The following is a 24,267-nucleotide window of genomic DNA, read 5'->3' as shown; positions in this document are numbered from 1 at the left end:
CTCTGGCAACATCCATCCCCGTTTCTAATGATATTTGAAATATTTCTGTCAGAGCCCCTGCGATTTCCACACCAACTTCCCTCAAGATCCTAGTGAATATCTCTACCGGACCCAGAAACTTATCCACTTTTAGATTCCTCAACAGCGCTAATACTTGCTTTTCTTTAATCGTCGTACTTTCCATAAATACCCGTCTGGTTTCCTTTACCTTACACAATTCAAAATCCTTCTCCTTAGTGAATACCGAAGAAAAGAAATTGTTCAAAATCTCCCCCATTACTTTTGGCTCCGCATATAGCCGTCCACTCTGATTCTCTGAGGGACCAATTTTATCCCTCACTATCCATTTACTATTAGTACAACTGTAGAAACCCTTTGGATTTATTTCTACCTACTTGCCAAAGTAGCCTTCTATCTTATTTTAGCACTTCTAATTTCTTTCTTAAGATTCTCTTTTACATTCTTTATATTCCTCGAGCACCTCATTAACTCAAAGCTGCAGATATTTATTGTAGATCCCTCTCTTTTTCAAAACCAAGTTTGCAATATCCCTTGAAAACCATGGCTCTCTCAAACTTTTAAACCTTCCTTTCAACCTAACAGGAAGATCCTCTCAACAACGATTCCTTTCCAATATTTTTATTATTAATTTTGTATATAAGAATACAGAGTACAGTAAAAAATATATCGCATATAAAGACTCCTTACGCTATATTCATACTGATTAATTAATACGTAAGATTGAAATATAGTAATTTTGTTATATTAAAAATGTTGCTCACTACCAAGACCGAAGATGATTAGTAAAGAAAAAAATGAAAAAAAGTTTCAGTCATCATCTGTGCTTTAACAGCAAATCAAATGTTTTGAAAATCATTCACACAAGTTACCTACAATGTTTGAAAGTCTTTGCTGGATTCAGAGATTAAACATCGAATGTTCTCTAAATTTATACATGACATGACATCACGAGACGATTGAGAGTGAATGGGTGGGGACACAGCTTTCCATTTCAGCAAGATTGTCCTTCTGGCCATAGGATAAATAAAAGCCAAATATGCAAGTCAGATGACTCCAAAATGATATCGTTTCCTCCAACAATACCAAATAAAAGTGTCAAAGGATTAGCTTTAAAGTTTATTTTGAAAAGTTTCAAGAAGGTTTGAAGTACTTCTTTCCAATATTTTTCAAGACTCGGACATGTCCAAAACATGTAAATGAGTGAAGCCTCTCCATTATTACATTGATCACAAAACGGAGATATACCTAAATAAAAGCGAGACAATTTATCCTTGGTCATATGGGCGCAATGTACCACTTTAAATTGTAGGACAGAGTGGCGGGCACATAACGATGAAGTGTTAACCAATTTATAAATTTGAATCCAAGTTTACTCAGAAATTGAAGTCTGTAAATCTTGTTCACAAAGTTTTTTTATTGAATCTGAAGGAACAATTCTCATTCTCTACAGCATATTTTAGACAGTAGATATAGATCCATTATTAAAAGGTTTCAAATTTAAAAATGCATCTAGTAGGTTCTTCTCAGGGCTTTTAGGAAATGTTCTTATCTGGCAGCACGGAAGAAACATACCATTCGTGTATCGTGGATCATGAAGTGTGTGAAGTTAACATTACTGGGGTAAAGATCCTTGGCAAACTGATAGGTCTGAACGTGGATGAGTCACATAGACCTGATGGTGTACACCCCAGTGCTCAGAAAGAGGTAGCTGAAGAGATTGTAAAGGCATTCGTAATGATCTTTCAAGAATCACTGGTTTTTGGAATAGGTCCGAAGACTGTAAAATTGCAAACGTCATTAGACTCCTCAAAAATGGAGATAGGAAGAAGAAAAAATATTGTAGGCCAATTAGTCTGACCGCAGTGGTTGGGAAGATATTGGAGTCGATAGTTAAGGATTTGGTTTCGTGAACTTGGAGGCTGAAGACTAAAATGAAATACTTACAAAATAACGGTAAAAATATGAACCAGGGCATTACACTCTCCGATACCAAAATAATCATATCCTAATGACCTCATGATAAATATAAGTCTTCCTCTCAATGTTGCTCCCACAATGGGAAAGCGATTCTGACTGTCTACAGTATCTCTGTGTCTGTTATCTGAATCCCGTGGAAGTTCATCTCACCTTTGCCTGAAATCTCCGGCTCCGTCGAGGTCCTCCGCAGGTTTGGATACTTGCAATCAGACGTTAAATTCCCTTGGGCGCATGGGAGTAATCTTGCACAGGAACTGAACAGTGATGGACGGTCGAATTCATTGGGTGATCGAGGTATTTTGAGGAGTTGTTTCTTGTGCGGAATTTGGATGCTGATTTAGCAAAGGTGCGGTCTTAATTCCGAATGAGCAGAAGAGATGAGTTATTCCACATCGGTAGAGACACTCTGAGTTTGTAGTTCCAGGAAGCTCAATATGAGGAAGTTGAGGTGTTGACATCATGAGATAATACTTTACTCAGAGAGCAGTGAGAAACAAAACATTTCCTTTTATTTTTGAGAAGTTAAGTTAGAAGGAGACCACGTGGTTAATTTCTGAAATTAACCCCATTTGCTATAGAGCATGCGCGGTTGAATTATTCCTCATTTAATACATTTCCCGAGATCCTTCACAACAGAGCACACACCCTGTAAGCAACAGCATTGTAGACTACATTCAGCAGGACAACCACTTTCAAATTTCTTACTCACTCTTCTTTCAGTTCGTCCTGACGAAAGGTCTCGGCCCGAAACGTTGATTGTACTTCTTCCTCTGATGCTGCCTGGCCTGCTGCGTTCCACCGGCATTTTGTGTGTGTTCTTCCACCAAAAGCGCATTTTTTCTTCCGGAAAGTCGCCGCCGTTTTCGTGTGCCTTCTTCTGGCCAGTATCTTTACAAGATGGTTTAACCCAGCCATTATCAATGTCCTTCTGAGATTGTCTGCCTGGCACCACAGGTTGCTTAGTCAGGATCTGTGATATACACCCGCTACACATACCAACTGCCCTCGCGGTTCAATGTGACACTGATCGGGAGAGCAAAGCAGGTGTTACAGCGTGCCTAATGGTGACCTGCAGGCTACCGGAGGGAAGGAGCGTCTTCCATCTCTTTTGGTAGATATTTATCTCCACCCCGCTACCCTGGAGGTTGCCGATCTCTCGATTGAGAAAACGTGTCCTAGTATATGGATAGAAGACCAGAGAATGTTGCTGAGGTGGATGATAAATCAGACTCAATGAGCTGAATGGCCTTATTCTGCTTCTATGTCTAATAGTCTATGGTGTTTAAAATTGAATGGAATGAAGAGATATGCACTAAGTTTGAAGAGATTAATGTAGTTTGGGGTCGGGTTATCACAGAAATGGTGTGCTGTAGGACCAGTTCCCGTGTTTCATTCTTCAACATGTTGTGTTCTGAACGCACTGAGGGATAGCAGCCGCTCTAGGTCCCTGATGCAAAGGGGGAAGATACTCTCGTTGAAAAAGTTCCATATCTGTCCCCACCACTGCCGCTCGGCCGAAGTGCCTCGAAGGGAATCTCTGAGATGTTGTCTCCAGTGTGACCATGCTTTGGAATTACGTTCCCCAATGTTTAACTACGACGCCATGAGCCTTTGCATCCACATTTCATAGTTTCATTTAATTGTTAATCAAGCATACATGATTATAGCCGAACGCAACAGCGTTACTCCGGGGCCAAGGTGAATAAAAATACCAACAGCAACACATAACAAAACAATATAAACGTTTGCACGTGCATATAAGATATCAGTAAATACACTCAGACAAAAAAAATATAGTCTGAGACCGTGAGTCCATGAATGCTGCAGAAATCCGAACCATATGTGAACAAGAGTTTCACAAACAGGACATGGAGACTATCAGTGATTTCTTCCTCACTGGAACTCACTGTGTCCGACGCTGGTAGTGGGTGATGGGACGGCGTCAAGGGAGCTTCACTTTGTGTCTGATCCATAGAGTGTGCGATTGGACGCTGTGGAGGGAACTTCACGCTCTGCCTGACCCCGGGAGAGTGTAATGGGACAGTGGGGAGGGTGCTGCACTCTGTGTCTGACTCGGGGAATGTGTTATGGAACGATTAGGAGTGCCCTTCATTCTGTGTCTGACCCCGGAAGTATAGGATGGGAGAATATAGAACGGGCTTCACTCTGTGTCTGATCTTGGAATTCGTTGTTGCAGTGCCTATCACCGGGCCGTCCCTTTGTGACTCTTAGTACCTTAGTCGACTCCTCACTTTCACTGATCCAATGGATATGGGCTTGCCCTCTCTCCGAGCCATTTCTCTTTACCACACCTCAGGCCAAGAGGACCTCATGAAGACAGTCGTTGGGTTTGGGGGCTTGCTTGCCTCTGTGGCCCAGCGAGCTTTGACGTCTGGAGTCAGAGATTTATGTTTTCGCTCTCGTTAGGGTCACCCATGCCAAGCAAGTCAAAGGATAGACCCCAAACTAAGAGTGATCGACTCGTCTTCTAGGTTTGGGGTACAGCTCAGGGCTAACAACCTGGATTCGTGTGACAAGAAGACCCTCACCTGCCACTCCTGACGTTAGACACCAATCTCCAACACTGGCGGACAGTGTATGTCCGCACAATTCAGATCGTTTGCTCGCCCGGACAATTCCGGTAACACCCCCACTCAACCCTAGTGCTTTTGCCGCGGGGGGCGGGGAGGCAGCGAACAGTACGAAGCACCTAACAGCCATCCGCTATCCCAACTTCATAAGACCTTAAGGCAAGAGAATGAGGCCAGCCGGTCGGCCAAGTCTGCTCTGCCATTCGATCACGGGCAAATTAAATCAAATCCATCATCGTCAACGGCTCTGAACCCTGCATCCTCGTCCCCAGCAGTCCATTTCAACAGACTGTGGCGATTCGAGGGCGCAGTTCACCCCCATCTTTCTGGAGGCTGTTAGGAATGGGGAATATATACCGGCCTTATTGGATCTCATAGATAAATGAAAGTAAATTTTGAAGTTGTACTGGCAATTTCTAGTCTGACGTGGAGAAATCATTGAGACCTTATAATATTGTGAAACTGGAACTTCCAGGAGGATGCAGGACTCCCAAAGAGCTCATGAGCTATAGAGCATGCGCGGTTGAAGTATTCCGAATCTGCTATATTGCTCAGGATGCTCCGCATCGCAGCGCATGCCCTCTAAGCAATAACATCTAGAGTACATTCTCCAGAAGCCTCCACCCACCGCGCATTTTCAGTTCAGGAAAGTCGCCGCGGCCCCGCGGTGTTCGTGACTGTCGTCTGTTTTCGAGCGGTGAATCGGCATTTACTCCACCCGACCGCTCAGCTCGTCCGGTGTGCGGAAGTACCTGGTCGATGTGTATCCACCAAAGGATACAAGTGAAAGCCGGTTGTCTATATTGGCAATGGACTTCTATCTCGTCGGCATGTTTTGGTCATACGCGCGGGCTCGACCACTGAGTAGGAGCGGAGCGGATGGGAGAGCGCTGTGACAGGCGATACCAATGAGCGGAGTGGTGCTGTTGGGACCTGTCACTGAGGAGAGAAGAACAGACTGCATTATGAAGCCAACTACTTTAAAAAGTTGCGCCGGGTGGGTGGCTGCGGCTTCAGATGTTCGTGGTCCCGCCTTCTTCCCCAGTTCTTAACCCCAGGACAAACAGCAGGGTCGCCCCTGGGTGAAATTGTGAATTGTTGACATAGCGGTGCGTGTTGATTCAGTATAATTTAAGCATATCACTGTCATCTCTCTTATTGTCGCTGCATGTGTGATTAAACGATGATATTTGTTTACTACGGATAGCGATTAAATACAGAAAGACCGTAGATGTTGATGAAAGAAAACACATCGACTCCCCCAGTCTATTCGGCACGAAAAAAATACAAACATAAGTCGCAGACCCCAATATTCTCCCTCGCGGGCATCAAAAGAAAATCGGCCACAATAACAATCAAAGACTCCCTACACATTAGGTTTTCGACCCCTTACTTTCTGAAAGGAACAGGGACAGTGACTCCAAGTTCCCCAACACTGCCTTCTACATGCAACATTTAACAGTTCAGCCCCCCGGCAATCGGCCACAAGAAAGAAACACCGAAAACCTGAAGGAAACCAATACAAAATACCCTCCAATAATCACATTAATCCCAGAAGATGGAAAACGTCTTTTCATCGGCGTAAGAGGAGAGCAGCCCCACGTATACAGTACATCCGTCAGGAGTGACTGCCTACTCGGGTCCTAATGCCGCTGAGTTTGCGGGGTCCAGGAGCGTGTTGAGCTCTGAGAGTATTGCAGCATCCGAATTCGTTAACTTTAACGAGACATGTCAATGAATGACATTTCTTCCTGCTTTTTTTTTCCTCGGGTGACTCACTCTTTGGGATGCGTTCCTGGTGCTTTCTGTTTAGACTTGCTCATCTTATTTTGATAGGCTCGGAGATTCCATGTTACTTTTTTATGTTAGCAGTCTTCCAATTAGAGCTGATCGCGGGATCCCAGTTTTGGGAATGCTACGTCTCACGGTGGCAATCCACCAAGCGACGAATGTTCTGTTGGAATTTTATAAACAAACTTTGGTCACCATCTCTGCATTGGGAGTCTGTTTCTCCTCCACACTTGTGTTCCAACATTGTCAGTAGACATGATGACTGCTAGAGTGACGCGTGACTGTCGCTGAAAAAGAGTACACGGACCCGAAGGGAGCCGGTTCGGGAAATCTTTATTGATACATGATATCATGGAGGGCCCCAGTTCCTAAAATCAGGGTCTTAGGACTCTGTCAAACAAGAAAACTCAGCCATACTTATGCATGAATGGTACGTGACAAGAGACACTTAAGTGGATTTTTACAGAAGTAAATGTCACGTGCTTCAGGACAATTTATGACCAGATAGTTCCTTATATAAACCTTTGTCTAGCATTTAAATATACAGAAAACAATGTCTAACATGTTAGAGAACAATGTATAATTAGTCCACTGCATCCTGCATGACGACTTCAAGGCAAATCTTCGCAATCAGTTTCTTAGTACTTTACTGGAACTCCAGCAACGCTACCGAATAGCGAAGAAGCAAAAAAAAACAAACAAACAAACAACTCCTTGAGCAGCTACACATTTTACATAAGTGTTGGTTCTCAAATATATATCAGGCAAGCTGGCTCAAACGCAGACGGATAAAAATTCTCAGAACAAAGAACTACAGATAGAGATTTTTGATATCTCTGCTACAAGGCACAGTTCAGTCACACAGAGTACATTAATTAGAGATAAATGATTATAGACATCGATTTCACTTTTAAAAACAATTGATTGTTCCCTCAATGTCCATTACAATGTAAAGCCTTGATATTTTTCTTCCATAGTTCCCTCCTTGTTAATCTTCGAGATTAACACTCCTTGCTGTGGTATTTCCTCCTCCTCCTCATAAGGGAGTTCATATGCATCAGAGATGGGTATTTTCTTCCCGGGTACACCTCTTCACCTGACCAGTGCTCCTTGCTGGCTGTGTCTTCCATCATTTCGGGTAAGTGCCATTAACGGGACGGGGTAGAGTGTCATCAGAGGCAGTCTTATTTTTTGAGCAGGAGAAATCCCCTACTTGGTAAGGGCAGCCCGAATTGTTATTGCAGTAACAGAAGTTTTTTTTTTTACTGGTCCGCTGCGGTGGAGTTACGATAACTCCTGACCATAGGTTGGATGGGTTGCGGGAAGAAGGCCGATAGTACCATCCTTCAAGGCCACAAGGCCATCCTGGCCCGTTCTCAGCACCATTGACACCGCAATCATTCCTGCCTCCACTAAACAAAGCCACTGATGTCACTTCACTTAGCTTAAGAGGGACCACCGACATACGGATAATGGTTTTACCAACTGGGGAATTTCGGCACATACGCAGCATGCTCCCTGCTTTACCTGTTACCATACAGATGGCAGAGAAACAATAAGCTGTTAGTGTTGCTCCCTCCCACCACCTGAATCAACCCTCCTATGAACACCACTCCGCTCAAACACTGCATCCTCAGTCCCGCTGGACTCTGCCTGTTGTTAGTTGACCGTCGACCCGAATTTCACGTCCTATTCTGCATTCGGAGGGTGTTTTTTTTTTATTTGCATCCGGCGACCTGAATCCAGTCTTCCTTTCCGTCGAGTTTCAAAGCCTTCGGGTTGTTATTAAGACAGCGTAGGCAGAGAGAGTCTTCTTTTTTTTTAATTTTTAACATCCATCTTGTTTCCTGGTGGAAAGCATGTACAGGGGCATCTTCCACGGGGGCCTGTGCCTGCCTGATCCTCTCATGCCGTTCGGCTGCTGTTTTACATTAGACCTGTGCATAGTCTAGGGTTTGCTCATCATTCCATATCAGTGCCAATTTTTCGGCAGACACTGGATGTCTGACCCTGTGGTCTTTTGGCGACCCGTCAGGGCTTCATGATGTGTCACTCTTGTAGCTCTAATTTTCGTATTTCGCAGAGCGTGCAACACTACGGGGAGAGCTTGTGGCCATGACAAGTTATTGTCCTGACATACTTTCGAAAGGGCATTCTTCAATTTTCCATTCACCTTTTCCACAATCCCCGAAGACTGTGGCTGGAAAGGAATGTGCAACTTGCATTGAAACCCCATGGCCTGCACTAAATCCTACTCAATCCTGCCCGCAAAGTGAGACCTCTGTCACTGTTTAAACCCATGGGTAGTCCATATCTCGGCATTATTTCCTTGCACAATATCTTTAGCACAGTTCGTGCGTTATCTTTCCGTTTGGAAGAAACCTCCACCCATCGGGTGACCATGTCCACAATGACCAACATGTCCTTATATCCTGAGGCCGGGGGCATATGAACAATCAATTTACAAATTTTCAAAGGACATTTTAGGCATCGGAAGGTGGTCATACTTAACTGCTCCCGGTCCCTGGTTATTTTGCTGACAAATCAGGCAGAAGCGAGTAATTGTCTGTATACTGTAGTTTTCGTTCTGCCAGGTGCATACCATTGACGATCGATTGAATGTTGCATCCCTCCTTTGCCCATGTGTGCATGTGGGTCCACTAGGCGACACAGGGGCAAACACAATTTCTCGGGCACACCATCTGGGTCTGGACTGGGTGAAACCAAAATCCCTTTTTAAAGAGGCATTGTGCCTTCTCCCTCGTTCGCTTTTCCCGTGGGCTAGAGTTCTGTTGTGCTTCCTGTAATTCAGCGGGCCCTAAAACAGGGATGGGGGAGTTATTCATGGCACAGAGAGCTTGAAGGCCCGGTCTCCTCGCAGCTGTCACCCTTTTGGCTGCCTGGTCAGCGCAGGCATTTCCCTGGGAAATTTCGTCTGTCGCTTCACAATTAATAATCACTACCTGTCTGGGCAACTAAGTTGCCTCCAGCAAATTTAACACTAGCTGGGAGTGTTTGATGGACTTTCCCGCTGATGTAATGAAACCCTTATTCTTCTATATTTGGCCGAAATCATGGACAACTCCAAAGGCATAGCGAGAGTCCGTATATATATTGGCTGTCTGGACCTTGGCTAGTATACAGGCTCGGGTTGGGGCAAAAAAGTTCCGCAGCCTGGGCTGAAATGTCATGAGGTAGCGCATAGTCCTCCACAGTCTGGTGTAGATCCACCACGGCAAGTGTCACCCCTTGTTTTGTGAGAACACCCATCGGTAAAAAGGATCACGTCCGCATTCGGCAAGGGTCTACTCGCAGATCCACCCTGGGGGAAGTGGAGTGTTGTACCACAGTAATGCAGTCATGCTCGTCTTCTTCGGAAGGCTCTGGAACAAAGGTAGCAGGACTAACTGCAGCTGATCGGCGTACGTATAATTGGGGTGTAACAGCTAAATCACCTCGTATCCTGTGTAGGCGCTTCATTTGCAGTGGCGGCACGGAGGACTGCATCATGCAGGCGGTAGTCGTGTACTCATTGTCGACAATAGTTGACCATCCCCAGGAAGGAAAGAACATCTTTCTTCGTTTTAGGCGGCCGTTTCCGTAAAATGGCCTGTATTCGGTCCGCTCCTATCTCTCGAGTCCCAGCCTTCAATTAAAACCCGAGGTACTGCACTTGTGGCTGACAAAATTGCAGCTTGGATTTAGCCACCAATGACTTCGGGCAGCTAGGAACTGGAGCAGGGTCACTGAGTCTTTTACACACTCTGCTAGTGTAGCTGACGCCACCAACAGATCGTCGGCGTATTGTATTAATATAGAACTTTCTCCCAGATGACACTTGTCTCAGTCATGTTCAACGGCAGCAGCGTACACGGCCGGAATTTCGGTATACCCCTGGGGCATCGGGTCCAGGTATACTGATGCCCTTTGTATGTGAAGGCAAACAAATACTGGCTATCCGGATGGGGAGGAATAGAAAAAAAACACGGAGCACAGGTCGACCACAGTGTAGACAGTAGCATCAGAGGGAATGGATGAAACAATCATACTGACGTCAGGTCCCACCGGTGCTATGGGAATTGCAATGCTCATTGGGCCGTCCAACTTTAGGTATAGGCAGTATTGGTGTGTACAGGGGCTGACGGTAGGCTTCAGAACCCCCTGTTGGAGCAGGGAGTCCATGACCGGGGCTATGCCTTCTTCTGCCTTAGCTGCTAGTCGATACTGCCTAACACATGGTAACACAGCATTCATTTTTAGCTTGACACAGAGGTCTCTTGCAGTGAGCACTCGACCCACGTGTGTCTTGTGGAGGGCCCACAAGTCTGCATTTACCCTTTCCAATGCAGAAGGGCTCCTATGGCCTGGCGGCTCGGGCAGTTGTTGTCGTTGAAATTCGGTTAGGGTGTCCTCCAACTGGCGGGATATTCCTGGAAAGTGTATTCTTCCCTCCTGAGGCTCGTTCCATTCAAAGTCCCCAATGCACTCGATAATAGGGGCTGATTGCAACCGTTTAATCATTGGGCCTATCTGTTTCTCCTGATAGGGAGGCCGTACAGCAAGGGGTAGGTGAGGTATTGACGCAGGTCCCAGGTGGGACAGGGGTTGCTACTCTGCGGTCAGGCGTAACGGGATACCCAGCCCTTCCTTCTCAAAATATAGATAATGGTCTGGGTGTATCTCAGCTTTCAACCCTTCGTGGGTGTACGCCTTTTCTCGGTATTCTGGATAATCTGTCGTTGTGTACCAGGCGGTGCAGTGTAAACGGGAGTAGTATCGGACCACTTGCAACAAGCCCCACAAAGCTTCAGTGCGAGCCGTCGGCGCCAGCCCCTCAAGTTCTGGCCGCAGCCGGCACATCTTAACTGTGTCGGGGTTGCCCTCGAGTTGCCAGCATTACAATACCGGGTCGAGTTTGGCCTCGTGGTTGAGAAACAGGGACGTTAACTGATGCGTCCGGGGCGAGGGTACTTCCATGTACATGCCCTGAGGAGAGCAGTAAATAGTAGTTCCTACCTTACACAGAGCTTGGCATCCCAACAGCGGCAGGGGAGTAGTATTGGAGACTATCAAAGTTTCTTGTATACAAGTGTCTCCCAGGGACAAGGGGAACTTCTTCGATAAGAGTTCTGACAGTGGGATTCCGGCTACCACTACGGTTCCTAACCTGTTCTGGCTCAGGGGTAATCCCAGGGTGGGGGTACAGAGGACAGGGTAGCGCCAGTGTCCACCAAGTGAGTGTCTCATATTCTAAGATTTACCATGGGTTACGTTTCGGAGTCTTGGGAAAGTGATATGACCGTTCCCTTTTCCACCACCTCCCCTGGGACCCATATTCCAGTGGGAAAGGGTTGCTATAAGAGAAGGAGGTCACCCTTCTCTCGTTTTGTCCAGTCCATTCTGTGGGTTCTTTATAGGAAGTACTTCGACCCTGCTTTGCACGAATTCGGCACTCTTTGGCCCAATGTCCATTTTCCCCACATCTTCGGCACATATCCTGGGATCTTTCAACTCTCTTTTTCTATGTTCTCCGTTTTTCTTTTCCCCTCTCCTGTTCCTGTAGGTAAAATTTTGTCTAATGCGTTTGAAGGCCATCCCGGGTGCGACGAAGGTTCCCTCCCTTTCCATGTTTATCAAAGTAGTGACTAGCTTTGACCAAGGCATAGCCTGCCAGTTCAAATCTCGCATTTTAAAAATCTGCCTTGTTGGGGCAACATTAAATTTTGCAGAGTCTGGATGGCCAATGGCCCATTTTCCTCTAAGGGAACTCCGGCATACTCCTCTCAGGTATTCTTAAACCGAGCTATAAAATCAGGGGCTCCTTTAACCTTCTTCTGAAAGCATCTAGTCACTTCTCCTAAGTCCCTATGCCGTTGTGCTGCCCACAATATGGCGTCCTTCCCTCTACTGGACAGCCAAGAACACAGGGATTCGTTACCCTGTGGTGTTTTCTCATCATCTTTCCGCTAATCTGCATTCTTTCCGGGCGGAACCTGGAATGTATCTTTCGAAGCTGCCCAGGAGCATTCATAGGCACGTTTGAAAAGGAGTCCGCAAATCTACCGGGAGAGGCTTATAAATTTCGCACATTTGTTCCAACCAACTGAGGAACGCTGTTGGTCTTTTTATTCGATTAGGGAGCTCAGCTACAAAAGCTCAGGCCTCTGCAGGCGTCCATGGCTTTAATATTGCTGTTTCTCCTATCATTATTGTTGGAGGCTGAGCTGTCGGAGAGGTGGAGGAGTGAATGGCCATTCGTTGAGACATGTGTCTGGTTTGGACCCCTTCCTCCAGTTATACCTCCCTGCCTTCCCCTCCGCCTGCCCCTTGTGAGGGTTCATCAGCTCCTTCAGCAGGAGGTGATGTGCCGATTGTTCCCGAGTGCGGTTACTCTGCTGACCCAGGCTGCTACCATCTCTATTATCTCGTTTATCAGTCCATTTGGTAGAATATTAGGACCAGAATCTCTCCTTTCGAGAGATACCATTTGCGGTATCCGGGGGTATAATGGCACGGGTGCCGGCATCGTTGGGGGGTGGGGTGGTGTCTGGGTGGGAAGGGTGGCGGAGCGGTTGGTGGTGCCGGGCCTTGCTTTTCATCGAGACTCTTCGTGACAGGGTGCTCCTCCTCTTTTTCTATCTTTCTCTTTTGTTTATGGGGCTTGTGTCTCATTGCCACCTGCATCCATTTCCCAAAACATCCCATCATATTCTCAAAATCACACTTAGGGTTCCCATTTCCATTCGCTACCTCGTCCCAACAGGTCTGTTGCAAATCAATTTTAAAACTCCCTCCGTACGGCCAGTCTCCCTGCGACCAGCCGTACAGATCTTTGCTAAAAGTTACAGCGTATCTGTCGTTACCTGTTTCCCGAATTACCGTGTCTGCTGTTGACTCCGGGGGTATCAAGTGATCTCCTCCCTTCTGCCGAGCTTTCTTCACAGTTTTTATCCGTTTCACGGTTTTCCTACTTACGTTCAAAGCCCAACGCGATCTTGCTCGTTGAGGCGGGTCTGCAGGAGCAACAGCAGCCGCCCGACTGCAGACAGTTCCCATTGTCTGAAAAAGAAAGAGTGACGCCGCGCGCCCGCTTATTTCCCCGAAAGCTTCTCTGCAGCGCCCACCGGTTTAGAGTTTCCTCGGCAACTTCTCCGTTCCTTCATCTTCTGAACGGTACTCTTCCTTTTACAATTTCAGTCCCCTATTCAGCTAGGACCCGTCGGCCGTCCCTCTTTCAGCCAAGACGCCGGAACTAGTCGCCCTCCCCCCACTTTCAGCTAGGTCGCCCGCAATTGAATATTCCCCACGGCCACCCCCGTTTCAGCTTGGGCGCCAGATCATCTTAACTTCGAAGGTCCCCTCTTTCCGTTCGGGTCCTTTGTTCAGAGATCCTGCTATAATAGTACCCGTCCAACAATTCCCTCCTGACTTGGAAGGTGTTTGGATACTAAAGATGATCACATCCCCATCGCCAATTTGTCGCGGAAATAGCATACTCGGACTCGAAGGAAGCTGCTTCCGATAATCTTTATTGATACATGATATCAAAGCGAGCCCGAACCCCTGAAAGCGGGGTCTTTGGACTCTGTCATACAAGAAATCTCGGTCATATTTCTACATGAATGGTACGTGAGAAGAGACACTGAGGTGGATTTTTACAACACTATGGTCACGTGCCTCGCGACATTGTATGACCAGATAATTCTTTATTTGAACCTTTGTCTAGCATTTACAGAGAACAATGTCTAACATTTTGGAAGACCATGTATAAGTAGTACACTGCATTCTGCATGACGACTTCAAGGCAAAGATTAGCAATCAGTTTCTCAGTATTTTTAGCGGAACTCCAGCAACGCTACCGAATAGCGAAGTAGCAAAAAAATGTCGTTGAGCAGCTACACATTTTACCTAAGTGTTAGTTCTCGAAGGTATATCAGGCAAGCTGGCTCAAACGCAGAAACATGAAAATTCTCAGAACAAGGAAGTACAAATACAGTTATTTTTGTATCTCGGCTGCAGGGCGCATTTCAGTCACACAGAGTACGTTAATTACAGATAAATGCTTATAGATTTCGATTTCTCATTTAAAAACAATTCATTATTCCCTCAATGCCCATTACAATGTAAAGCATTGATATTTCTCTTCCATAGTGACTTCATATACGCTTAAATTCTAAATGAATGATCTAAATGACAGGTAGTTGGCAGAAGTGTACAGAATATGTGTCGTGCTCAGAGCCCCAAATCTTTTAATCGTTTCAACGGTTTCATGGACTTTGGAGATGTTCATTGTCATATCTACTGGTAACCATGATGTCTCTAACTCCCTGGGAGCCTTGCAATACCTGGCCCATAGATTTCTGCCTGAGAGCAGGTGCAGATTTTACTGCCAAATAAGCCTATTACAGCGATAAGGCTGTTTGTGAGTATTTATAGTGAGAAATACTTTGGACTCTTCTTCCATCTCCATCTGTCGGTAGACCTCAGCTTAGTCCACAGTGCTGAAGTGATTTCCTCCAGAAAGTTTCGCAAAGATAACCTCTATCCTGGGCAGATGGCATTGATATATCTTAAGTATTGGATTGATGTTGACTTTAAAAACTCAGGATAGGACGGTGGCAAAAAATAAAAACCAAACAAAAATAGCGTGCAGTCAGGAAGGGTAGGCAGATGATTGGACATAATTGCAGCCAGCGGGCTGATTATTGGTGCGTTAGAAATGCAGAATCAAAAAATAGGAGCAAATACATTCCGCAATATGCTATATCTCAAACCACGGAGTAAAAGAAATAAGGTAGATGATCCTGTTGCACGGTTAGAAATGATCAGGTACGATATTGTGCACATTACAAGCCCTGGCTGAAGGAAGATTGCAGTTGGGAGATAAATATCTAAGGCTGCACATTGTATTAGAGGGATAGGAAGGAAGGCGGAGGGGGTGGCGCGGCTCTGCTGGCAAAGACTGGCATCAAATCAGTAGAAAGATGTGACATAGAATCGGAAGATTTTGAATTCTTCTGGGCTGAGTTAAGCAACTGCAAGGATAAAATAACTCTGATGGCAGATATACATCGGCGCCCTAAGAGCAGCTGGGATGTGGACCACAGATTACAACAGGAAATAAAAAAGGCATGTCAAAAGGGCAATTTTATGATTGTCATGGGTGATTTGAACATGCAGTTCGATTGCGAAAATCAGGTTGGAAATGGATCTCAAGGGAGTGAGTTTGTTGAATGCCTGGGAGATGGCTCTGTAGAACACTTTTTCATTGAGCCGACTTGGGGATCAGCTATAGTGGACTGGGTTATGTAATAAACCGGAGGCAGTAATCACAATATGGCTGAATTCAAATTGAAATTTGATAGGGAGAAAATGGAGGGTGATGTAGCAGTACTTCAATGGAGTAAAGGAATTTATTTGGCGACACAGGACCAGATAGGACAAAGTCAGCATGGTTTTCCCAAGTGAAAATCTTACCTGTTGGAGATTTTTGAGGATGCATAAGATATAAAAAGTGGACGCAGAGGATGCTGTATGTTTCGACTTTCTGAAGGCCTTTGACACGATGCCACAACTGAGGCTGCTTACCAAATTAGGAGTTACTGGCGTGGTTAGTGCATTGGTGAATTGGTAGGAGGCTGTGAGTGGGAATGAAAGGATCCTCTTATGGTTGGTTGCCAGTAACTAGCGGTATTCTGCAGGGTTTGGTGCCGGCACGCTTCTTTTAATGCTGTGTATCAGTAATTTAGATGACGGAATAGATGGCTTTTTTGCCAAGTTTGAAGTTGATAAGATGAATGATGGAGCGGCAGTCAGCGTTGAAACAGATAGGATGCCGAAGGACTTAGACAGACTTGCGGAATGAGCATGAAAGTGGAAAATGAAATATTATGTTGGACAATGTATCATCATGCACTTGGGTAGCAGAAAGAATGTGTTGACTATTTTCTAAATGGGGAGAAAATCCGAAAATCAGAGATGCAAAGGAAACATTTAAAGGTTAATTTGTAGTTATCGGAACTACAGAGAGGTAGTCATAGGGGATTCCATAGTCAGGGGAACGAACAGGAGATTCTGTGAGCCTGAGAGAGATCCCCGCATGATGTGTTGCCTCCCAGGTGCCAGGGTACGGGATGTCTCGGATCGGGTCCAGAATATTCTGAAGGGGAAGGGCGAGCAGCCAGTTGTCTTGGTACATGTTGGTACCAATGACATAGATAGGACAAGGGAGGAGGTCCTGAAGAGAGATTTCTGGGAGTTAGGAAGGAAGCTGAGAAGCAGGACCTGCAGGGTAGTAATCTCGGGATTGCTACCTGTGCCACGTGCGAGCGAGGGCAAGAATAGTAAGATCAGGCAGATGAATGCATGGCTGAGAGAGCGGTGCAGGGGGCAGGGTTTCAGATTCTTGGATAATGGGGATCTCTTCTGGGGGAAATATGACCTGTTCAAAAGGGACAGGTTACGACTGAACGCGAAGGGGACCAATATCCTTGCGGGAAGATTTAATAGAGCTGTTAGGGAGGGTTTAAGCTAGTTTGGCAGGGCGATGGGACCCGGAATGATAGAGCGGAGGAAGGGGAAAACATAAACAAATCCAAGATAGTGAGCAGTAAAAATGCCAGGAAAGACAGGCAGGTGATGGGGCAAATTTGTAGCCATCGGGATGAGTTGCAGTGTAATAAGGTTGCAGCGAAACCAAAGCGAAAAGTACCACATACTGGTCTTCAGGTGTTATATTGAAATGCACGCAGCATAAGGAATAAGGTGGATCACCTTGTCGTACAGCTACAGATTGGCAGGTATGATATTGTGGCCATTACTGAGAACTGGCTAAATGATGCATGTCTCTGGGAGCTGAACGTCCAAGGACACACGCTGTACCGGAAGGATAGGAAGGTAGGCAGAGGGGGAGGCGTGGGTTTATTAGTAAGAAATGATATTAAATGATTAAAAAGAGGTGATATAGGATCGGAAGGTACGGGATCTTTATGGGTTGAGCGAAGAAATCGCAGGGGTAAGAAGACCCTGATGGCAGTTATTTATAGATCTCCAAACCGCTGCAGTAATGTGTACTACACATTTCCAAAAGGAAATGGAAAAACCTTGACAGAAGGGCAATGTTATGAAAATTGTGGGAGATTTTAACATGCGAGTGGATTGGGAAAATCAGGTCGGCACTGGATTTCAAGAAAGAGAATTTGTAGAATGTCTGCGAGATGGCTTTTTAGAACAGGTTGTTGATCCCACTAGGGGATCGGCTGTACTGGATTGGGTATTGTGTAATGAACCCGAGGTGATTAGAGAAATTGAGATGAAGGAACCCTTAGGAGACAATGATCATAACATGATTGAGTTCACTGTGAAATCTGAAAAAAGGGAAGCCGAAATCCGATGTGTCAGTATCTCAGTGGAGTAAAGGAAATTACAGTGGCATGAGAGAGGAACTGGTCAAAGTTGACTAGAAAGGGACACTGGCAGGAAGGACGGCAGAGCGGTAGTGGCTGGAGTTTATGCGAGAAGTGAGAAAGGTGCAAGACAGGTGTATTCCAAAAAAGAAGAAATTTTTGAATGGAAAAAGCCATAGTCAAAGTTACAACAATGGAGGGGGCATACAAGGAAGTAAAAATTAGTGGGAAGACAGAGGATTGGGAAGTTTTTAAAACTTTGCAATAGGAAACTAAGAAGGTCATTAAGAGGGAAAGCATTAACTATGAAAGGAAGCTAGCAGATAATATCAAAGAGGATACTAAAAGCTTTTTCAAGTATATAAAGAGAAAAAGACAGGTGAGGCTAGGTATAGGACCGATAGAAAATGATGCTGGAGAAATTGTAATGGGAGATAAGGAGATGGCGGTGGAACTGAACGAGTATTTTGCATCAGTCCTCACTGAGGAGAAAATCATCCGTATAACGGACACTCAAAGGTGGCAGGGAAGAGAAGTGTGAGCAGTCACAATTACGACAGAGAAAGTACTCAAGCAACACACATCAAAGCAGCTGGTGTACGCAGCAGGCCAGGTAGCATCTCTAGGAAGAGGTACAGTCGACGTTTCTGGCCGAGACCCTTCGTCACGACTAACTGAAGGAAGAGCTAGTCAGAGATTTGAAAGTGGGAGGAGGAGGGGGAGATCCAAGATGATAGGAGAAGACAGGAGAGAGAGGGTTGGAGCTAAGAGCTGGACAGGTGATTGGCAAAAGTGATATGAGAGGATCATGGGACAGGAGGCCCAGGCAGTAGGAAAAGGGGGAGGGAGGAAAAACACAGAGGATAGGCAAGGGGTACAGTCAGAGAGACAGAAGGAGAAAGAGGAGAGAGAGAGAAAGAACGTGTGTATATAAATAAATAACGGATGGGGTACGAGGGGGACGTAGGGCACTAGCGGAAGTTAGAGAAGTCAGTGTTCATGCCATCAGGTTGGAGGCTACCCACACGGAATATAAGGTTTTGTTCCTCCAACCTGAGTGTGGCTTCATCTTTACAGTGGAGGAGGCCGTGGATACACATATCAGAATGGGAATGTGATGTGGAATTAAAATGTGTGGCCACTGGGAGATCCTGCTTTCTCTGGAGGACAGAGCGTTGCTGTTCAGCAAAACGAGCTCCCAGTCTGCATTGGGTCTCACCAATATACAGAAGGCCACATCGGGAACACTGGAAGCAGTATATCACCCCAGCCGACTCAAAGGTGAAGTGTCGCCTCACCTGGAAGGACTGTCTGGGGCCCTGAATGGTGGTAAGGGAGGAAGTGTAAATGCATGTGTAGCACTTGTTTCGCTTGCAAGGAGAAGTGCCAGGAGGGAGATCAGTGGGGAGGGATGGAGGGACGAATGGACAAGGGAGTCGCGAAGGGAGCGATCCATGCGGAAAGCAGAGAGGGGGAGGAGGGAAAGACGTGCTTAGTGGTAGGATCCCGTTGCAGGTGGCCGAAGTTACGGAGAATAATATGTTGGACCTGGAGGCTGGTGGGGTGGTAGGTGAGGATCAGGGGAACCCTATTCCTAGTGGGGTGACGGAAGGATGGAGTGAGAGCAGATGTGCGTGAAATGGGGAAGATGCGCTTGAGAGCAGAGTTGATGGTGGAGGAAGGGAAGCCCCTTTCTTTAATAAAGGAGGCCATCTCCCTCGTCCTGGAATGAAAAGCCTCATCCTGAGAGCACATGCGGCGGAGACGGAGGAATTGCGAGGAGGAGATGGCATTTTTGCAAGAGACAGGGTGAGAAGAGGAATAGTCCAGATAGCTGTGAGAGTGAGTCGGCCTCTAGTAGACATCTATAGATAAGCTGTCAACATAGATAGAGACAGAAAGATCTAAAAAGGGGCGGTAGATGTCGGAAATGGACCAGGTAAACTTGAGGTCAGGGTGAAGGTTGGAGGCAAAGTTAATTAAGTCAACGTGCTCAGCATGCGTGCTGGAAGCAGCACCAATGCAGTCGTCCATGTAGCGAAGGGAAAGTTGGGGACAGATACCAGAATAGGTTTGGAACATAGATTGTTGCAAAAACCAACAAAACGACAGGTATAGCTAGGACCCATACGGGTGCCCATAGCTACACCTTTACTTTGGAGGAAGACTTATTAAGAGTAAGAACTAATTCCGCTATAAGGAGCAGAATGGTGGCAGAGGGGAACTGATTAGGTGTCGAATCCAAAAAGAAGCGGAGATCTTTACGACCTTCCCGATGGGTAATAGAAGTATATAGGGACTGGACATGCATGGGAAAAATAAAAAGGTGGGGTCAGGGAACTTAAAATCATCGAAAAGTTTAAGAGCGTGAGAAGTGTCACGATCATAGGTAGGAAGGGATTGAATGGGGGATGGGGTGGGGTAGGATAAACCGTGTCGTGGTATGCAGAAACGAGTTGTCAAGGATGACGTTACAGAGCACCTGGAGACAAATAACAAGGTCGGCAGAACTCAGCATGGATTCCTTAAAGGAAAATCCTGCCTGACAAAGATATGACAATTTTTTCAAGAAATTACAAGTAGGTTGGACAAGGGAGATGCAGTGGATGTTGTATATTTGGATTTTCAGAAGGCCTTTCACATGGTGCCACACATGAGGCTACTTAACAAGATCAGAGCCCATGGGATTATGAGAAAGTTAAATACGTGGAAAGAGCGTTGGCTGATTGGCAGGAAACAGAGACTGGGAATAAAGGGATCCTATTCTGGTGGCTGCCGGTTACCAGTAGTGTTCCACAGGGGTCCGTGCTGGGGCCGCTTCTTTTTAATTGGTACATCAACGATTGAGATTATGGAATAGATGGATTTGTGGCTAAGTTTGCTGACGATACGAAGGTAGGTGGAGGGGCCGGTGGTGCTGAGGAAACAAAGAGAAGTGACAAATGAAACACAGTGTTGGAAAGTGTTTGGTGATGCAATTTGGCAGAAAAAAAATGAACGGGCAGACTATTATTTAAATGGGGAAATAATTATAACTTCTGAGATGCAACGGGACTTGGGAGTCCTCACACAGGATAGCCTTAAGATTAACCTCCAGGTTGAGACGGTGGTGAAGAAGGCAAATGCAATGTTTGCATTCATTTCAAGAGGAATAGAGTATTGGAGCAGGAATGTGATGTTGAGGCTTTATAAGTCGCTGGTGAGACTTCACTTGGAGTACTGTGGGCAGTTTTGGTCTCCTTATTTAAGAAAAGGACATGCTGACGTTGGAGAGGGTACAGAGAATATTCCCTAGAATGATTCAGGAAATGAGAGGGTTAACATATGAAGAACGTTTGTACGCTCTTGGACTGTATTCCTTGGAGTTTAGACGAACGAGGGGAGACCTCATAGAAACATTTCGAAAGTTGAAAGCCATCGACAGAGCGAATATGGCAAAGCTGTTTCCCATGATTGGGGAGTCTAGTACGAGAGGGCATGACTTAAGGATTGAAGGCCGCCCATTCAGAACAGAAATGAGAAGAAATTTTTTAGCCAGAGTGTGGTGAAGCTATGGAATTTGTTGCCACGGGCAGCAGTGGACGTCAAGATATTAGGTGTACTTAAGGCACAGATTGATAGGTACCTGAGTAGCCAGGGCATCAAAGATTATGGTGAGAAGGCGGGGGAGTGGTACTAAATGGGAGAATGGATCAGCTCATGATAAAATGGCTGAGGAGACTCGATGGGCCGAATGGCAGACTTCTGCTCCTTTGTCTTATGGCCTTATGGTCTGATACGTAGAATCGGTGGTGAAGAAGGCAAATGTAATGGTAGTGTTCATTTCAAGAGGTCTGGAATACAGGAGAAGGGATGTGATGCTGAGGCTTTATAAAGCACCGGTGAGTCCTCGCTTGAGTATTGTGAACAGTTTGCGCTCCTCATCTAAGAAAAGAAGTGCTGGCGTTGGAGCGGGTTCAGGAGAGGTTCAGAAAGATAATTCCGGTAATGAAAAGGTCATCATAGAAAGAAGCTTTGATAGCTCCGGGTCTGTATCTCTGGAATTCAGAAGGATGAATGTGATGTCATTAAATCATTTGGAATATTGAAAGGCCTAGACAGAGTTGATGTGGAATGGATGTGCCAGATTACAAACAGAGAAACTGCAGATGGTGGAATTCTGAGAAACAAACAGAAATTTCTGAAGATTTATGGAGAAATGTGCATTCGACCTTTCGGGTTGAGTTCCTTCAGCAGGACCGTGAGGAAAAGATGAGGTGCAGAATTAAAAGATAGGGAGGGGGAGAGTGAAACGCAAGGTAATACGTCAAACCGGGGCAAGGGATAAAGTAAAGAGCTGGAAAGTTGATTGGTGAAAGAAATATAGGGCTCGAGAAGGGGAGTGGAAAGAAGCCCATGAAGGAAAGATAAGGTGGAAGGAGCAACAGAGGGAGGAGATGTGCAGGCAATGTGAGAGAGGAAAAAGGCGATGGGGAGCGGTGTAGGAGGGAGGGCATGACTGGAATTTTGAGAAATCTACGTACATGTCAGCAAGTTGGATGTACCCAAATGCAATATAAGTTATTGTTCCTCCAACTTGAGTGTGGCCTCATCTCGACAGTGGACGAGACCATGGATTGTTGTATCCGAATGAAGACTGGGCCAGCGAAAAGAGAGGGGAGACCTGATGGAATTTTGGTAGGTTATGAAAGGCACAGAGCAACAGTATATTTTACCGAAGGTTGAAATGTCTAACACCAAAGGCCATGCATTTAAGAGGAGACTGCGTAATTACAAGGGAGATGGGAGGGGCAAGTAGTTTACACAGAGAGAGTGGTGCGTGCTTGGTATACGCTGACTGGGATGATGGTAAAGACAGATAGCTCAGAGACTTTTCAGGGATGTTTATGTCGGCGAAATGAGCTAATTGGAAGGATATCGACATTGGGTATTCAGAGGGGATTAGATTAATTGGCCAGTAATTTAATAATTTAATTGATCCGACAATAGTAGGCCGAATGGCCTGTCCCTGAGCTGTACTGTTCTACGCTCTATGTTCTAAGAGATTGGAAGAAGCGTACAGGAAAGCCTCCAGTGCTGACCATATTTGCAGCCGACTGTCCACTGTGTCTGTAGTCAGGAGATATTGGTCGGCTGAGGGCCCACGAGGTATTCTATCAGACATTCGTATTTGAGGTGGAATTGCGGGTCTCGGTCTCACCCTTTGGCTCATGCTCGGTGAAGGCCAGCAGGAGCGAGGCAAACATGGAGCGCCTGAAGACCTGACGGAAGTCGCTGCCGGCGAAGACGTAGATAAGAGGGTTGAGGGCGCTGTTGAATGAGGCCAGGGCCTCAGTGAGTATATACCAGTTAAAATGACTCTGCATGTAGTCGTTTGGTATGAGGGCGTAGAGAGTGCTGGGGAGCCAGCAGATCATAAATGCGGCGACCGTGGTCACGATCAGGCGTATGGGCTTCCTGGACTCAGCGAGCCTGACCCCTTGCAGCCTCCGGCCAACGAAGGCGTAGCAAATGATCATAATTACAAGAGGCGGGAGGGCGAAGGTGAACGTGATCCAAATTAGCGCACACACGGAAAAATACCCAGAGAAGAATACAAGCATAAAGATGACGATGGCTATGACCCAGACCACGAAGCAGGTCACACGAACCCATGCGAGGCTCAGATGTTGCTGGAACCATATGGGCCGTGTAATAGCCAGGCAGCGGTAGATGCTGATCAGGCATAACAGATATAGGCTGGCAAAAGCGACTAGGAACATAGTGGGTAATACAACCAGCCAAAAATAAATGGGTTCAAGCTGGAGAATAGTGTATAAGGGGAGACACAGGCAATAAATCAGGTCAGCCACAGCCAGGTTCAGGAAGCACACATTCCAGACGTTACTTTTCATCTTGAAGCCCGTCACCCAGATGACTGCGCCGTTTCCCGGGGCGCCCAGTAGGACGGTAAGGATAAGGATGACCGTTGTCATGACGGAAGGTGCTCCCCACTCCATTCTGAATCTACCGGTCGCGAAATTGTTGGGGGAGAGATTCCCAGTGAACGTCGAATTGGACACTCCTTCAGAGAGCGATATGTCTGATCTGGTGGTGGAAAAATTGTGGAAGTTAGAGGGTTGAATAATTGAGCGAAGAGGTATTGAGGAGAGAAGGAGAGAACGAAGAAGGAAGATAGCCACACGGAACGGAAACAGGACACGTAATATGGCAGTGAAGGTGGAGTAAGTCTGCTGCAGCGCAGAGACCACAATCTTCTTTCATTACTTGCCGCTGGACCCCGGCCGCCCAGAACTGTCAAATACCGTGTGGTGGCTGCCCGTGTTTTATCCTCCCCACGTGAAACAAAGTGCCACGGAGGCGTTCCCTATGAAGGGTATCCACCCGAACACAGCCGTTATTTTGATCCTGTATCATCCTCTGCAGCCAGGAGAATATTCTACTGGATTAGGGTGATCAGGTTGCTACAACCACTGATACAA

The 24,267-nt window shown here is 46.1% G+C and overlaps 1 protein-coding gene across 1 annotated transcript; it reads right to left on the bottom strand.

Annotated features, from left to right (window-relative positions):
* Positions 1–22,941: 22,941 nt before the first annotated feature.
* On the bottom strand, positions 22,942–23,760 carry LOC140190154 (C3a anaphylatoxin chemotactic receptor-like). Its single transcript, XM_072246664.1, has one exon. The coding sequence runs from the start codon at positions 23,758–23,760 to the stop codon at positions 22,942–22,944; it is 819 nt and encodes a 272-aa protein (XP_072102765.1).
* Between the last annotated feature and the right edge of the window lie 507 nt (positions 23,761–24,267).

This window comes from Mobula birostris, chromosome 29 (assembly GCF_030028105.1).
Source record: "Mobula birostris isolate sMobBir1 chromosome 29, sMobBir1.hap1, whole genome shotgun sequence".
NCBI classification, from domain to species: Eukaryota; Metazoa; Chordata; class Chondrichthyes; order Myliobatiformes; family Myliobatidae; genus Mobula; species Mobula birostris.
Note: the sequence above shows the minus strand (reverse complement) of the source record. Positions and strands in the feature narration are given on the sequence as shown.

Coding starts and splice junctions, on each gene's coding strand:
- LOC140190154 (XM_072246664.1), bottom strand. CDS start 23,760: ATGACAACGGTCATCCTTATCCTTACCGTCCTACTGGGCGCCCCGGGA.